The sequence below is a fragment of the Pristis pectinata genome, chromosome 29 (genome assembly GCF_009764475.1).
Source record: "Pristis pectinata isolate sPriPec2 chromosome 29, sPriPec2.1.pri, whole genome shotgun sequence".
Classification (NCBI taxonomy): Eukaryota; Metazoa; Chordata; class Chondrichthyes; order Rhinopristiformes; family Pristidae; genus Pristis; species Pristis pectinata.
In genome coordinates this window covers 23,070,569-23,087,003 of record NC_067433.1, presented here as the reverse complement: position 1 = coordinate 23,087,003, position 16,435 = coordinate 23,070,569, and the positions used below count along the sequence as shown (strand labels likewise).

At 48.1% G+C, this 16,435-nt stretch overlaps 2 protein-coding genes across 2 annotated transcripts in view; one reads left to right on the top strand and one right to left on the bottom strand.

Annotated features, from left to right (window-relative positions):
* LOC127584256 (NACHT, LRR and PYD domains-containing protein 12-like) overlaps positions 1 to 14,644 on the bottom strand; it is a 30,318-nt gene extending 15,674 nt beyond the window's left edge. The window contains exons 1-4 of the mRNA XM_052040906.1: positions 14,497 to 14,644; positions 13,168 to 13,246; positions 9,264 to 9,408; positions 4,305 to 4,391 (exon numbers count right to left, since the gene is read on the bottom strand). Coding sequence (XP_051896866.1) covers positions 4,305 to 4,362 — 58 coding nt within the window. The 5' untranslated portion in view covers positions 4,363 to 4,391; positions 9,264 to 9,408; positions 13,168 to 13,246; positions 14,497 to 14,644. The remainder of the gene's footprint in view (positions 1 to 4,304; positions 4,392 to 9,263; positions 9,409 to 13,167; positions 13,247 to 14,496) is intronic.
* On the top strand, positions 14,558 to 15,436 carry LOC127584255 (uncharacterized). The gene has a single exon (XM_052040904.1). The coding sequence runs from the start codon at positions 14,558 to 14,560 to the stop codon at positions 15,434 to 15,436; it is 879 nt and encodes a 292-aa protein (XP_051896864.1).
* The last annotated feature ends 999 nt before the right edge of the window (positions 15,437 to 16,435 follow it).

Sequence of the window (16,435 nt, the reverse complement as noted above, 5' to 3'; positions counted from 1 at the left end):
ATTCAAGATAGTGTACTTGTCCACCTGACATCAGTGGTGTGGATAATTCGAGACCATGGTAGAAGCTGTAAAAGGAGAAAACAAAGTGTTGGACAAAATCGACAATGATTTATAAAGTGGAAATCATGCTGACTGAATCCACTGGAATGTTTTGAGGATGCAACCAGCAGAAGAGATAAAGAGAGACAGAGAATGTAGTGCATTTGGACGTTCAGTGAGATCCCACATTAGAGATTAACAGGCAAAGTACATGGGCTTGGGGATAAGATGTACATGGGTTTGGGTTGGTCCACAGGACATAGAGTAAGAATAAATTGGTCATTATCCAACTGGTAGGCAGTGACTAGTGGGACACCACTGGAATTTCTGCCAGGACACCAGTTATTCAAAATAGATGTTAATGATTTTCATGATGGAATTAACTGTAACATATCCAAGTTTGTGGAAGACCAAAGTCTGGATGTGAAAGTGATCCTTGGATGCGGAGATGCTGCCGGTTGATTTGAACTGGTTGAGGAAGTTAAGAAATACATGGCAGATAAAATGTGGATAACAAACATGAGTTTGTCTACTTTGGTAGCAATGATGGGATGGCAGATGATCTGAATGATGATATCTGAAAAGGGAGATGCAGGAAGATCCGGGAGTCTATATTAGTCTGTCGAGGAAGGTAATCGTGCAAGAGCAGCAGGCAACAAAGAAGTCCAATGTTCTGCTGGACACCAGAGCGGGAGGATTCGAGTGGCTGTCTTACGGAAATTATGCATGGTGCTGTTGAGACTGCACCTTGAGTATTGTGTGCAGTTTTTGTCGCCTTATCCGAGGAAGAAGTTCTTGCTATGGAGGGAGTTCAGCAATATTTCACCAGACTGATTTCTGGGATGGCAGGACAGATGTGCGAAGATAAATTGAGCCAATTAGGATTATAGGAATTCAAAAAATGAGATGGTAGTTCAGATAAACCGACAAAATTCTGACAGAAACGAACAGAATGGATGCAGAAGGATGTTTCTGCTGGCGGGTAGATGAGGACCAAGGGTAATCATCTAAGGATAAAGGAAAGCCACTTAAAGTAGGACGAGGTGAACTTGAAGATTTCTCCACCACAGGAAGCAGTTGAAGTCAAATCATTAAATATATTGAAGAAGGAGTTAGACATTGCTTGGCATTGGAGAGATCAAGTAAAATAGGTAGAAAACTGGATAATGGACGGCAATAGTGAATGGTGGAGCTGGCTGAGAGAATTGAATTACATACTGCTGCTCCTGTTTTCTACATTTCTGGTTACTCAGTTCAGCAATTCTATTGTAGTAGACTTCTTCTGTAGTGGGCACTACCATGGCAGCAGAGAACTTCAATTAATGGAACTAAATACACTTGCCAGAATCTACAAAGATGAACATTAGGCTTCACTCCTCACCCACAACACACCTGAACCGAAGGAAATCTCCCGTCCTCACACTCTGACCTCCATGTGACTCCAGACTCATCAATACATTTGACTCCGAACTGTCCTGTGACGTGACCCAACATATCACTGAGTTTAATGACGTCGATGGGTAATACATGACGGAATTGCCAGCAACATCCCATGAAAGGTAACGGAAACTGCTCTCACCAACGTGAACAAGAATATATGTTCTGTGCCTTTTGCTCCACTGGTACAATAGGATGTCACAAACCTCACTGTTATTTCTGTATTCCTGGTGTATTGCCTCTGGGACCAGAGATTCCAGACATTATGTTTGCATCAGATCGCAAAACTTCATTTACCTCTAATTACGGGCACGTATTCTCCTCTCATGCAACAAATTCACTGCCCCACAACATCCTTTATAAATAGACCAAATACATTGCATCTCCTGGTCATCGCACCCGATCCCCACTGATGACCAGTCACAAATTGCAACAGGAATTGAGCTATTCCAATTCCTACCGTTGAATGACACAGGCATGGATTGTGAAAGGAAATGTGAAAACATTGCAAATGCTGGAAATCTGAACAACAACAAAACATGGAACCACTCAGCTTAGTCAGCATCCATGCAGAGAGGATCCGATTTCGGGTCCAAAGCCCTCTGCCGGAACTGGGTAATATAATATAAAACAGTTTACAGTATCAGAAAAGGTGGGGGAGGTGTAGGTAGAACAAAGGGAACATCTGTGTCAACATGAGTTAAAGTAGCAGTTACGTTATACTTCTTCGCCTGTGTTATCTGTTGTTATAGCTGGATTGTGGGATTTGCCCAGTATGCTGGTCAATTGTCAGATAGCAAAAGACTGAGCCAAAATCTAGATGGATGACAGGCAGAAATGACCAGTTCTACTCCAGAGAGAAAGCGTGAATTTCCAACAGTTGGAAGTCTATAATTCCATAAGTGTGAATACACTCAGATGAAAGGCAAAGCGTTGTTCTCTGAGCTTGTGTTGGGCCTCATTGTAAGATGTGGAAGACCGCAGACAATTTGGACTGTGTACGGGTGGGATGGTGAATTAACATAGTCGGCAACTGGAAGCTGAGGGCACCCCTGTAAACCGATTGCAGGGGCTCTGAACAGTGGTCCCACAATCTGTGTCAGGTTTCTCCGGCGTGAGTTCACCACAGAGATCGCCAGGTGCTATCAAAGGGTTTGAAAGTACAAGTGAATCGCTGGTTCATCTGGAAACATTGTTTGGGTCTCTGGATGGTGAGAAGGTGGTGGGTGTGTTTGAATGTCAAGTGTTCTTGGTACATAGGAAAGTGATAAGGGGATTGTTTAATGGGGAATGAAGAGCGTACTGGGGAGTTGAAGAGATCCATCCATTTGCAATGTTGAAGAGAATGTGTGAAATCATGTTGAAGTTGGCAGAAATTGTGAAGGATGATCCATTGAATACTATGCTGGTAGAGTGGAAGGTGAGTATGAGGGAACTTTTGTTTTTGGTCTGTCCAGGAAGAGGGCGGGTGAGAGCAGCGGTGTGGGAAAGAGCTGAAATGCCTTCCCGGCTCTGTTTGTTTCAACAGATGGGAAGCCACAGTTGAGGAAGAAAGACCTTCCAGAGGCATCTGTGCGAGTCTCTCTCCAATGATGCTGCCCGACTACCTGAGTGTTTCTGGCATTTCCTGTTTAATGTTACACATGCATTTTGTTCGAATGCAGCTACCTCAAACATATTTTGTCTCCAAACCATCATCACTGACAAGACTCCAGCCACTAAGTAACAAATTCTCCATCTGAGGGCAGTCGTCATTTAGAGGATCTGAATACAGGCATATGGGAGATGATGCGCTGCATCACAGCACTGCAGAGTTGCAAACGTTCTGATGACAATTCAGCGTTGTGTGTTCACTATAACGAACACTGGTATTTTGCTATAGGTTTATTTTATCACTTCGCTTTATATTCAAGCATTTAGTGGGGTTTGAATGTTTCGCTGATCTGGATACAAATTCAGTACATTAATCACCAGTTCACTCCATCCCCTTATTACATTTAAACTCTCCACATATCTCTTCATTTAAGAAACCACATCTTACTTGCTTGACCAACTCTCAAGTGCCCTCACGTGATGTGTCCAAGCACTGGAGAGTGCTTGGCAGTGAAAGTTACCTGTAGCTTTTTTTGTACCCTCATGATGCTTTTATTAAACCTGCCCTCGTCACAACGTCCTGTGACTGATCAAAGAATCTCAGGACCATCCTGCTGATTCAGACCCAAACTCTATCCTCTGGATACAGGGTCATGTCTCTCCTGTCTTCAAAAAATCAAGTACGTTATAATGACTTTATTGATTCAAGTCAAGGGAGATGGCAGAGAAGGTGGATATTCAGCCCATCACACGTTACTGCTGTCAACTACGGCTACATTTCTTCCTAGTTCCCTTCCCAGAGATGGTCCCACCTGTTGAAACCTCTTTTTTCCTGTCTCCAGGAATATAGAATATCCACTGGGGACCTGTGCTTGGAGAAGACAATGGTTATTCCCGTGAAAGTAGAAACCCATCACTCTCAGTCTCCTGTTACTGTTCAACCTGCCCATCAGGACGTCTCTGCTCTGGGTTACCTTCTACTTGCTGGGTCACCCTGTTCCTCAGTAAATCTCTGGAGTCTCTCACTGCTTTAATGCAAATCCGCAATAAGGATCACGAATCAGACAGTAATTGTACCTCTTCCACATGTGACTGTGCAGCCTCCATAGATGTTAAGTGTCTCCCATCTGTCTGCTCGGTTCCTTCACAAATCTTTTGTGAATTGCGGTTTCTGAATTAAATTCGCCCCCACTGTCAATGCAATACTTATAATTCAAAAGGATTCTCTAACATACCAGCGTCCTTCCATGTTGAGCTCACTGGAACTCCTTCCCTGCCCGCTCCTTCAGCCATTTTGGGGACAGGTGTCAGATTCTGGCGCTCTGTAATAAACACAGAATTAACAGCAGGGTCAGACATTAAATAAGGTGGAAAGGGGAACAATACTTGCAAATAACTTGGACCCATCCTCTCAGGTCGTGACACGGCCTGATCCACCTGCGCCCATTCAGCCGCAGTCACACAGTGCCCAAAACCGCACTATTCCTGGATTATACCCTGTGCCTGCACAGTCCAGGGAAACTGATCATGGAATTCTTGCCAGTCCCGTTTCAAGAACTAATCCTGTGGCCTGGACCGGGATTACGGAGTAAAACCAATTTGTTGGTCATCAGAACTGCAGGGCAGGTTGAAGCAGCAGAGCAGACAGCGCCCGCTGCTTCGGTCCTCCTGCCACCAGTAGCATTACATTAAGCAATAGACGCCAGTTCCAGTAGCACAGGCTGAAACCATTTTGCTGGCCATGAAACACCGATTCCTCTCATCACTTAATACTACAAATTACTCAGTCGCAACTGATTCTGTACAACATTGGTGTTGATGCTGTGCGCCGGGAGGGTGATCGGTGGAGAGGGACGAGTGGACAAAGGAGTGAGCGATCCGTACGGAAAGTGAAGAGGGAGGACGGGATGTGCCTGGTGGTGGGATCCCGCTGGAGATGGTGGAAGTCGCGGAGAATTATGTGTTGGATGCGGAAGCTTGTGAGGTGGTAGGTGAGAGGATAGGTGACGGCAGACGTGGGGAAATCAGGAAATGCGGGCGAGGGCTGCATTGATGGTGGTGGAAGGGAAACCTTGTTTACTGAAAAAGGAGGCACTTATCTCTGCAGCTGTGCAAAGAGATACACCTGTCCCTACATCTCCTCCCTCACCACCATCCAGGGCCCCAATACATTCCTTCCAGGTGAGGCAGGGCTTCTCCTACAAATCTATCGGTGTCATTTACTGCATCTGGTGCAGCCTCATCTACATCAGTGAGACCGGACGCAGATTGGATAACCGCTTCTTCAAGAGCCTGCACTCCATCCCCGCAAAAGCAAGGACTTCCCGGTGGCCAGCCACTTCAATTCTACATCCCATTGTCCTACTGATGTGTCAATCCATGGCCTCCACTACAACCACGTTGAGGCCAGACTCAAGTTGGAGACACAACACCTCATAATCTGCCAAGAGAACGAACAATGGAAATGGCTGTCAGACACCTGGGGTTCGCCTCCAGCACTGACCACTTCACTGACTGGTTGATCAGTATTCTTTATATTCTGTCCTTATGTAGTTTTTGAAGTGGTTAATGAGTAGTTTTCCTGTCATCCCAATAAAGTAGTGCCTTTATAACCTGTAACATGTTCACCGAGTCTCCTTTGTTTGCCAATACCTCTTGCAGCACAGTCAGAAAAGAACAAGGAACGAATTTTAAAATATTCTCGTTAGAAGTGGGATGAACAGCAAGTTTGTAGACAACAGAGAATCTGGCAGAGATGTGAATAGTGAATAAGGTTGTCAAAGGATTCAGCAGGATAGAGACCAGTTGGAAAACTGGGCAGAGACATGTCTGATCGAGTTGAACCTGAACAAGTGTGAGGTGTGCATCTGAGAGGGAAAACGCAAGAGGAAAATATACAGTAAATGGGCAGGACCCTTTGGAGCATTGATGTACAGAGGGACCCTGGGTGCAAGTCCATAGCTCCCAGAATGTGGCAAGACAGTGAGGTAATGTGGTGAAGGAGGTGTATGGCACACATGCCGACATCGGTCGAGGTGTGGAGTATAAATGTCGAGAAGTCACGCTGCATCTGTATCAATCCTTGGTTCAGCCACAATTGGAGTATAGTGTGCATTTCTGTTTACCGTATTGCAGGAAAGGTGTGGATGCTTTGGAGAGGGTGCAGAAGAGGTTCACCGGGATGGTGCCAAGATCAAAGAGTTTTAGCTTTAAAGGAGAGGTTGGAAGACTTGGGTTGTTTTCACTGGAGTGACGGAGGAGGAAGGGAACCTGACGGAAGTCTATACAATTATGAGAGGTGTGGATAGATTAGATGCTCAGTCATTTCCCAGGGTGGAAAATTAAAATACCAGAGGACAAAGGTTTTATGTGGCGGGGGGAGTTTAAAGAAGATGTGCGAGGCAAGTTTTGGACAAAAAGGGAGGTTGGTGCCTCGGACGTGCTGCCAGGGCAAGTGGTGGAAGCAGATCCGACAGCAATGTTTCAGAACCATTCAGCCAGCCACGTTAACAGACAGGAAGAGGGATATAGACTATGTGCTGGCCGATGGGATAAGGTCCGATGAGCATCATGCGACAGTATAGACATGGTGGGCCGAAGGAGCTGTCCCTGCACTGTTCTATGCTCCATGTTCACCGACAACAAAGCCAGGGAGAGATGGTCAGAGATCGGTGGGATCCAGCACCAGTTGGACAGTGATGCCACTGCCCTACTCTCCAGTGTTGGGAAACAATCCTTTGTCTTTCCCACCTCTGCCTCCTTCCCCCAGAGCCAGACTCTGGGCACTGCCGGCCTGGAGCTGTGTGAACGACGACATCCAACCTTCTCTAAAGCAGCCCCGAGCCAACTGCCCTGAGCGGACACTTGAGGTGCGCATGGTGCTGCAGCAGCCCTGGAGTCACCAGCTCCTGGGCTCAGGACCCGGCCAGTGGGCAACAGCATGAGACCACAACCTGCTCTTACATTTCCTGCATTTAATTGTCATTGTTTGCCAGAGGGCGAACGTGAACTGATCCTGTGTGGCTCTGTGGTTTGTTCCCCGCTGATGTACTTCACATACAATTAAACACTTTAACCAGCCACTAACATATTAATGCTGTGACAGACATACCACTGCAGAGAGGGAGCCCACTGGGATATCCAGCACTGATCACAATGTCAACAAGTTTCAGTCCCCGAGCTGCAGCTTCCCACAGCACCTTCCCCTGATGGGTCACCCTGCTGTCCTGGTGATTTCACAGACTATCCCACCCCTTGTCAGTGGCCCAGTGCCCACACCTGGGTGGAGCCGAGGACGGCCCACATTCCCCTTCACTCCTCACTTTCATGGACCGCCCTCCACATCTGGGCAAAACTGTACCCTTACTGCTTCCCTGCAATCCCCAGGGGCTGTGGGAAGAGGACCTTGTCCCGGGGGAAATCACCCTGAGCCCAGCCCAGGGTCCGCACCCTCTGCATAGGACCTCAGTCCGGTCCACTCAGGGGGCTGCTTACACACATGAAGGGAGATGGACTGAAGTGGGCCGCCCCTTCCCAGTGTACATAGCACAGGGAAAGTGGCAGAAAGGTCCCAGTCCTCACGACCTGGGTGTGGCAGTTAGAGAGTGAGAGATAGCTGTGAAAAAAATGGCATGTCCTGGCTTGTGGGGATCTTTTATGATGATTGTTGCCATCTTGACACAGTGCCTCCTGTAGATACTACCAATGTTACCGATATGGACAACATGGCACTGGACTACTAATCAATTGTTACCACGAGTTTTAGCTGGCCAGATTTTTGCCACAGTCAGTCTTCAGCTGCTTATCTCTGGGCTCTTCCCATAAGGCATAGTTAGTCTCTGGAGTAGCGCTGGGTGCCTATACTCTCTTCTCCATTTTACCAACAGGCTGCTGGCCCCAGCTCAGCTCCGTGTTCTGGTCCAGCCCACAATGAGCACATTGTCTGCTCAATGTTTCACAACCTGCAGCACTGATACACTTGACAAGTATGCCATGTCACGCCACAGATACTGTCTGCTCTTTCTCCCACCACACTGCAGATGGAGGCACTCTCCTGTGTGTTCTCTCCAGTAACCAGGGGAAGTCTTGAGGGAAGAGGTAGATCAGAGGATAGTACATGCTAGAGATTGTGGATACTTTTCATATGGGATTCTGCCCATTACCCAGAGACAGACTGTCCACAGACAGTCTGTTTCTCAGTTCGCCAACAAATTTACCTGGGATCCATTAAATTGATCCATCCCCTATGCTCTACTGCTCAGCATTCCTCAACTTGGGGGTTTAAGATTGGGCAGGAAAATATTAACTTGAGATGAGCTCTCTCATTGTTCCACTTTTCTTTGAAGAGTTCTCAACGTGAATCCAGTCACAGTTTTGTTTCCAGGTCTTCCTCCATTAACACACTGGGATCCTTCTTCTCCACCCTGACACTGATAGGCTTCCATCAAATCACTTACCCCAGTGTTTGTACCTCAGGAAGGGATTCTACCCCTCAGTTATCCCTCACCCCCTCACTGAAAGGCCCAAAAACATCATTGTTAGCAGTCAGAGTAGAACTCATCTGTGACAGACAACCTGCGGAAGTAAAGTGACCAACAGACTCTGACTGCTTCCACTTCCAAGTGCTGGTTATTTTCAACCATCACTTACACAAATACAGTTCAGTGCCACGTCAGTGGGCCTTCATTGAAAGGATGCATGATACTTCACCAGGAGTTAATTCGTGTGGAACATATTGCAAACTGCCACAACTAATGACCAACATTGCCATAACATATACTTACAGCTTTCAGTATCCAGAGAATCAACAATAAATTGTTGCACTTCATGGCAATACCCTATTTTTGCAATTACTACAGTATGACTGCACTTGAGGCATCTTAAAATGGGGAGAATTTTCAATGCACTTTGAGATGGTTATGACTTAACACAACTGCATGAGAAAATTTCAGAACAACTGACCAAGAACTAATTCAAAAGATACAAAACATTGATATGTGGGAACACTTTTGGAGGGAATGTGAACGTTTTAAAGAGCTGGGGCTGCTGCCACACTTGGAGTCACTGAAACGGGGTCTGCCAAAGGTGTAACCTAGCACTTTGAGGCACATTCAGTCTCACTCCAACTATCTCCTGCCTTCTTTGTACAGATCTGTAACGTCCAAAGAACCACTGTCTGGGTAAATGAGACTCACCAAGCTTTCTCCCAATTGATGGAAACTCAGGATCAGAAGGGTTCTCTCAGTTCTGGGACTAGTTCACTTGTTGCTGTTCTTGAGTCTTCAGCTGCTGTTCACTTCCTGTTGTGAGATTTTTTCCTATCAGTCTCTCACTGCAGGACTAAAGTTAACAGGACAGATAATGAAGCAGGTTAGCAATACGCAGGAGAACAAAACATTTCTGGTCAGTGTTCCTAAAAACAAAACTCACTGAAATTTAAATGTTGAATACAAATATAATCATCTCAGTGAACAAATATACAGTTGTCCCTCTCACTTCACAACATCAACATGGAACATGAAGGAGTTATCATTAAGTTCAGCATAAGACATCAGAGCAGAATTAGGCCATTCAGCCCACTGAGTTTGCTCTGCCAGTCAATTATGGCTGTTCTTTTTCCCAACCCCATTGTCCTGTCTTCTCCTTGTTGCCATTAAGCACCTCAGCAGTCAAGAACCTAGCAATCTCTGCCATACATACAACAATGATGGCCTCCACTGCCCTTTGTGACAACAAATTCCACAGATCATCCACCCCTTGGCTGAAGAAATTCCCCATTCAGTTTTCAAGGGAAGTTCCTTTATTCTGAGGCTGTGCCCTCAGATCCCAGACTCTCCCAAGAAAAGCTCTTCCCCAATCTTTCTGAACTTCGAGTACAGGCCCAGAACCACCAAAAGCTCCTCATAGGTAAAGTCTTTATCATTCTTGTAAACTTTGTAAGCAACAACTAATGAGCACATTTCCAGGAACAACATGCAATTTGGTGGCAGGATAATTTAATGGGAAAAGCTGTGGTTTCTTTACTGAAAATGAACACAGAATGATTGCCTGTGCACAGGCCTATTTCCCAGGAGACTTAAACAATTCCAAGGTGTATGCAGTGATAAACAAAAAAACTAGAAATACAGGAAACACTCAGCTGGTAAAGATCAGCTGTGGAGAGAGGACCAAAGTTAATGTTTCAGTTCCTAGACTCTTTGTCAGAATAGCTTCAAACAATTCCTGTTTTCATTGCAGATCTCCAGCATCTTTACATTTTGATTTCCACTGGATCACAGGTGACAGTGAGGTGGAACTTCCAAACACAGTTTGAATACTGAACCACAGGTCCATTCCTCATGTGGCAAATGCAGAACTGCTCATTTGTGCACGGCCTCTCTCTGTGGGGGATAGAATGGGAATTCATTCTCTCCCCAGAATAACATTGACAGCCTCCAAAGGAATGCCAGACCCAAACATCTGAGCCCAGAACAGAAATGTTCACTCAACACCTCATATAATCCCAGGCAAACTGATTCCCCGTCCCCATCCTCCCGGGTTACAAACTGTCTGATACTCTGGGACCCACCCTCCATGGGACACAGTCTGACCTGCCACTCACCCACACCGATAGCATCACACATCGTCCCGATGTCTCACACCGTGAGGTGTAGTCAGTGACTTCCCCACAACAAATGTCCAACCCCCTAGACTCCTGCTTCATTGCAGAAGCAGGAACATCCAGTCTCAGTGCAGAACCACCAACCCGTGCCAAAGCCTGAACACTGATATTTCCATAGTCCTGAAGTATCCATCCCAGGATTATACCCCAGGCATGAATATTGTCAGGAATCTTTGCTGCTGGCAAGCTGCTGCAGTGTCCCCGCCATTCCTGGTTCACAAACTAATGCCTCCAAACCACACCTCGGCAGAACTGTAACCTAATGATCCACAAACTGAACCGGGGCTCAGGCTGGAAATTCAGCTCTGAGTCACTGGAGGGCACAGATCCATTTCAACTTGTCTCCGGCAGCTGAACTGAGCACATTTGATCATTATCTTATTTTTGAGTGGGATCTTGCCAAGCACCATTGGCTGACACATTGTCTGCAGTGTAATAGGAACAACATGCATTTAATATGAAATTAAAAACAGAAAATGCTGGAAGCTCGGTAGATAGGGCTGTATGTGTTGAAAGAAGTGGACAGGGGCCCAGGATCAGAACTGGGACTGTCCAAGATGCCGTCTGACCTGCTGAGCATTTCCAATTTTAACTGTCCTGCATCAACTTTTTTTTAACCTTTCATGCACAAATATTAATTGCAATATGTTTGGGACATACTGAAATAATCAACGGATTTGTGTAAATGCCAAATCCCCCACCCACCCGTTCATTGGTTCTCACTTCATTCCAACACGGGCATCATGCATTCCATACAGGAAATGCTAAAAACATCCTATATCTCCCATCATCATTCTGTTGCATCTGCTCCTGAGGCCGCCGGCTCTCCGCGGAGAGGAAATGAGCAGAGAACAATAAAAATTTGCAACATTCCTTGCAGGTCTGGCAGGCTATTACATTGGTAATGGAGGGAATGGCTCACTAAAAATATCTGAAAATGGAAATAATCTCAACATCACATGCCCCAAGTCTCATCATGTCAAAGACTAACCCTGAACATTCAGGCATTTTTGACAGTAGAACTAAAATTCCAGTGGTTGCATTTACCCTGCCCCTCAGTGCCTTCAATAAATCCTCTGGTCATTCCAGCTTCAAGGAACATTCAGAAGTACAGTATCTAAAGAAGCAAATCTAAGATAGAGGCACATTGCTGGAAATAACATGTCTGCTCCAAATGTTCATTGGGGGATATGTAAACATCACAATGAATTCAGAGGTGAAACTCATGAAGTTTCCTCCTTTGTCCATCTAAATTTAAAATTGCTGTCAAAATATTTTTAAAACAAAGAACTAAATTGGCCTAATTAACTCCAGCACAAGTCGTTTTATAACAAAAACCAATTCCCCAAAGAGTCCTCAATGAGTCAAGAAGAAACTGTGGAAGCAAAAGGCGCAATGCAATATTTCAGGTCAAAAATTATATCAGCACAAAGCGAAGAAGAAATATCGTCAATATATTGCACTGGGGTGGTGGGACAGAGGCTGGAAGATGATTGGTGGAACCTGATGGGCAGGTGGTACCAGGTGCGGGAGGGGATGGGGTTGGGAAAGGTGAACAAAGGTAGAAGAAAATGAGGTTAACAAGAGAGAGTGTGGGAAGAGAACACTGGGTGTGGGATACCTGAAACTGGAAATTCCAATCTTTCCCTTTTTATTACCTCCCCTGCCTGGTTCCATCTACCCATCATCCCCTCCCCATTGGGTTCTACCCATCACCAACCAGCCTCCTTCCCACAGCCTCATACTGCTCTGTGCTGGTAAATGTTCCTCTTCAGTCTCAGTCCTGATTCGGGGCCACGACCTAACTCGTCAACTTACAACTTTTGCCTCCACAGATGCTCCATGACTTGCTGAATTTTATCAGCGCTTTTTTTTTGTTGCTGCAGATTCCAGCATCTGCAGTTTCTCTCAGTAGTGGCAGCACAGTGGTAGAGAGGTGTGAGGCAGAAACGATGGGAGTCCTCAACAATGAGCCCATATCAAGGTAACATTTAGGCACAGGTATCTGTGAGCAACATTCACACAAGTTTCAGATAATGACCATCTCCAACAAGAGACAAACCACCAACACCTGCCATTCAATGGCACTGTCATCACACAGCTGCTCACCATCAACATCCAGGGGTCAGCACTGAAGAGAAACTGAACCAGACATTGTTGTTGTGATTACAAGAACAGATCGAGGGCTGAGAATCCTGCAATGAAGAACTCGCCTCCAAACGCACAAATACTTTCCCATAGTCCACAAGCCAGGAACCTGATGTAAGACATCCCACTTGCCTGGACAAGTACAGTTCCAACAACTCCCAAGTTCAACACATACCGAGGACAAGGCAGCCCACTTGACTTGCAGCCCATCAGTCAATGGGATAAACAGGTCATGTTTGGCTTACCTGACAGTAACTATCTGAAATCAGTGCTGGACCTCAGATACTTACAATCCATGTTCACCATCTGGATGAAGGGACTGAAAGTCCTGTGGCTGGTTTAGCCATTTGTGAGGAGGACACAAAGAACCTGCAAGGGATAATAGATAAGTGAGAGGTCAAGACATTGACAGTTGGAATATACTGTGGGAAAATATGAGGTTATCTGCTTTGGAAGAGAAAGTCTCTACCCACTGTGAGAGTACAATGTTGCAGTGTAAAGTCACCCAGGATCCTTGTGACTGAAAGACAAAGCTGGCATGCACATTCAACAAGTAATTAGGAAGGTTCCTATAACATTGGCCACTATTACAAGGATGTGGCGTACGAAAGTAGAAAAGTTTTGATACAACTTTACACGAATGACAATGGCAGCAGGTACATCGAACGTCACCACCTGCACATTTCTCTCCAGGTAGCACACCATGCAGACATATAGCTGTTCCTTCTGCTTCTTTGGGTCAGAATTTTGAACTCTTTCCTTAAACAGCATCATTGCCACATGGTTGGAATTGGCAGCTCACAGAACCAGCTCAGGGAGAATCACTGACAACCTTCCAGCAAGATACGCATGCTGAATTATTGGTATACAACTACTATATAGAAAGCTCCTTAAACAATAAAGCCAGAACAAATGGTAAAAATAATTATATGGAAAGATTAAACAGCCTGGATTATTTGCTTTGGAACTCCTGAAGGGAGAGTTAATTGAAGTGTACACATTTTTAAGGTGTCCAGACAGACGAAAAGGCCAATTTCCCGTCGTAGAAGGGTCCAATAGCAGGAATAATTGAAGTTTGGCAGTTTGTAGGAACAGAGAGGAGATAAAAAAAACTGAATTGGCACCCCTCGCGTGCCTAACGAGAGGATGCGACAGATCTAAATTTCACTGCCTTGCCTGAACAGGCGAAGGAGGAAGATAGTCATACACGTGGAGCTGTGTCCCGAAGTGCAATTACTCTGTTTAACCTTCTCTTTCAGCAGGGACACAATGGGCCGAATTACCACTTCCTGCAATCATATAAAACTGTAGCCAACCCCAGGCATCGATCCAGGTGAAGTTCAGATCCCGTTACCAGACAGGGTGATGGAGGTAAAGATACAACTGGACGGATGACAGTGGTCACGGCGTCACCAGCCTCACCCCGCTCCCAGGACCAGGACAACAGGGAGCCAGCGGCGGCTGATCTCAGGGGGCTCCGTGTGCAGACCCTACCACCCGGGTCCATGCCGGCAGGTTCGGCGCAGGAGGCGGGGCCGTGGCCGCCTGTTCGGGGAATAGAACCGGAGTCACAGCCCAACATCAGACCCTCCCGCTCGAGACCGGCGGAAAATACTCACTGATGGGAACTTGCGGTCCTCACCCCACAGGCAGCTGAGCCTTGTCCCAGCTCCCTGCCCTATGGGGGACGAGGACCCTCTCACAGTCCCCGTCCCGGAGACCATCCCCCGCAGACCCACTTCAGCTGCTAGCCATCCGGTAACCGTGAGCATGCGCGCTGTGCGCCACGTCTGGAATTCAGAGGGCGGGGCCACGAAATACAGGAAACCGGCGGTAACGCGGGAGGCGGGGTCACGTGACCCGGTGACTGCTCCCCGCCCCACACCCTCTGCCCAACCCACCGGTCCCCCCGCCCCGCACCCCGACCCGACCCGACGAATTAGACCCCCGCACGTACCCGCTGCCCCACCGGACCCCCGACCCCGCACTCGCTCCCCGACCCACCGGCCGCATCCACCGGCTCAGCTCCCCGCCCCACACCCGCTGCCCGACCCGCCGAATTATCCCCCGCCCCGCACCCGCTGCCCGACCCGCTGGCTCAGCCCACCGCCCCGCACCCGCTGCCCCACCGGACCCCCGACCCCGCACTCGCTCCCCGACCCACCGGCCGCATCCACCGGCTCAGCTCCCCGCCCCGCACCCGCTGTCCGACCCACCGGCCGCATCCACCGGCTCAGCTCCCCCGCCCCACACCCGCTGTCCGACCCGTCCGCCCGCCCTACACCCGCTGCCGGACCTGCAGGCCCGGCCCCCCGCCCCACATCGCCCACCCGCTGCCCGACCCGCCGGCTCAGTCCCCCGCCCCACACCCGCTGCCCGACCCGCCGGCCGCCTCCTCCGGCTCTGTTCCCCGGTACAGCAGCTATAGTTTATTCTGACGGCCGGATCTGCCCCGTCACCATCCCCCCACCCCCAGTGCCAGAGACAAGAGCTCGACCCCCACCCCAGCACCGCTCACAGACCCGCACACGGCTCACCCTCGAGGGGGAAACACGCTGATTTAATTCCAATCGCTTGGATATTGCTGAACCCTGATCTCTGTTCGCATCCCCCCGGCCTCACGAACAACACTGAAGCATCAGCTGCACAAACTGCGGGAGTTGCCCATTCCCGGTCTTCTACACACGGAATGAATGTTACTGGGGAGGACTCTCCAGGATGGTCTGGTCTGGGGCGGCTTGGGTCAGTGCAGGGTCTCGTTAGTCAGTGTTTGGATAAACATGGTTTTACTGATGTGGTTGGACGAAGAAGGAAAGTAACAGGGTTTCAACGTTGAATTCAGTGTTGTGTGAGTGAAACGACACCCTGATGCAAATGATAAGTACCTGAGAAGTCTCCCCAACGTTAATTAGTATAGACCTGCAGTCGCTGCAGTGTTTTATGTCGCCCAGTTAACTAAACACCCTGATAATGTGCACACTGAACATCCCTGCTTCTGATAAGCAGTTGTGGCTGAATCAGTTAAACAGCTGATTGCTGAGCGGAATAATGTTTGATGGTCATTTAAGTCTCCCAGATGTAGCAGAGGCGGAGGTTGGGGTGTCCAAGCGAAACGGCCGAACCGCCGGTCCCACTGCACTGTTCATTCGGTCCTCCAAGCAACGGTGGCGCTGTGCGGAGCTCCGGCGATGCGCAGACGCCGATCAGGACTCCAGCACAGACGCGGACCGGGTCCTCCAGGCATTCCCGGCGGTTCTCCAGTTCGGTCAGCGGTGAGGAAGGGGCCGGTCATGGGTTTGTGTAAATCGAGAGCGGGTCGGAGCGGGACCGGGCTCCGCTGGACAACAGTGGAACCCGCGTCTCTGTGGGATCATTTTGTTGTAGTTACCCGCGCGGGGGTGTACGGATGGACCCGACTGTGTGGGTGCAGAGGGTGTAGGTGCTGGACCCGACTGTGTGGGTGCTGAGGGTTGGGGGGGTTGGACCCGACTGTGTGGGTGCAGAGGGTGGGGGGGGGGTGTTGGTCCCGACTGTGTGGAAGCAGAGTGTGGTCCCGCT

Bases quoted from the DNA above. Each gene is read 5' to 3' on its own strand.
- LOC127584255 (XM_052040904.1), top strand. From the start codon at position 14,558: ATGGGGGACGAGGACCCTCTCACAGTCCCCGTCCCGGAGACCATCCCC.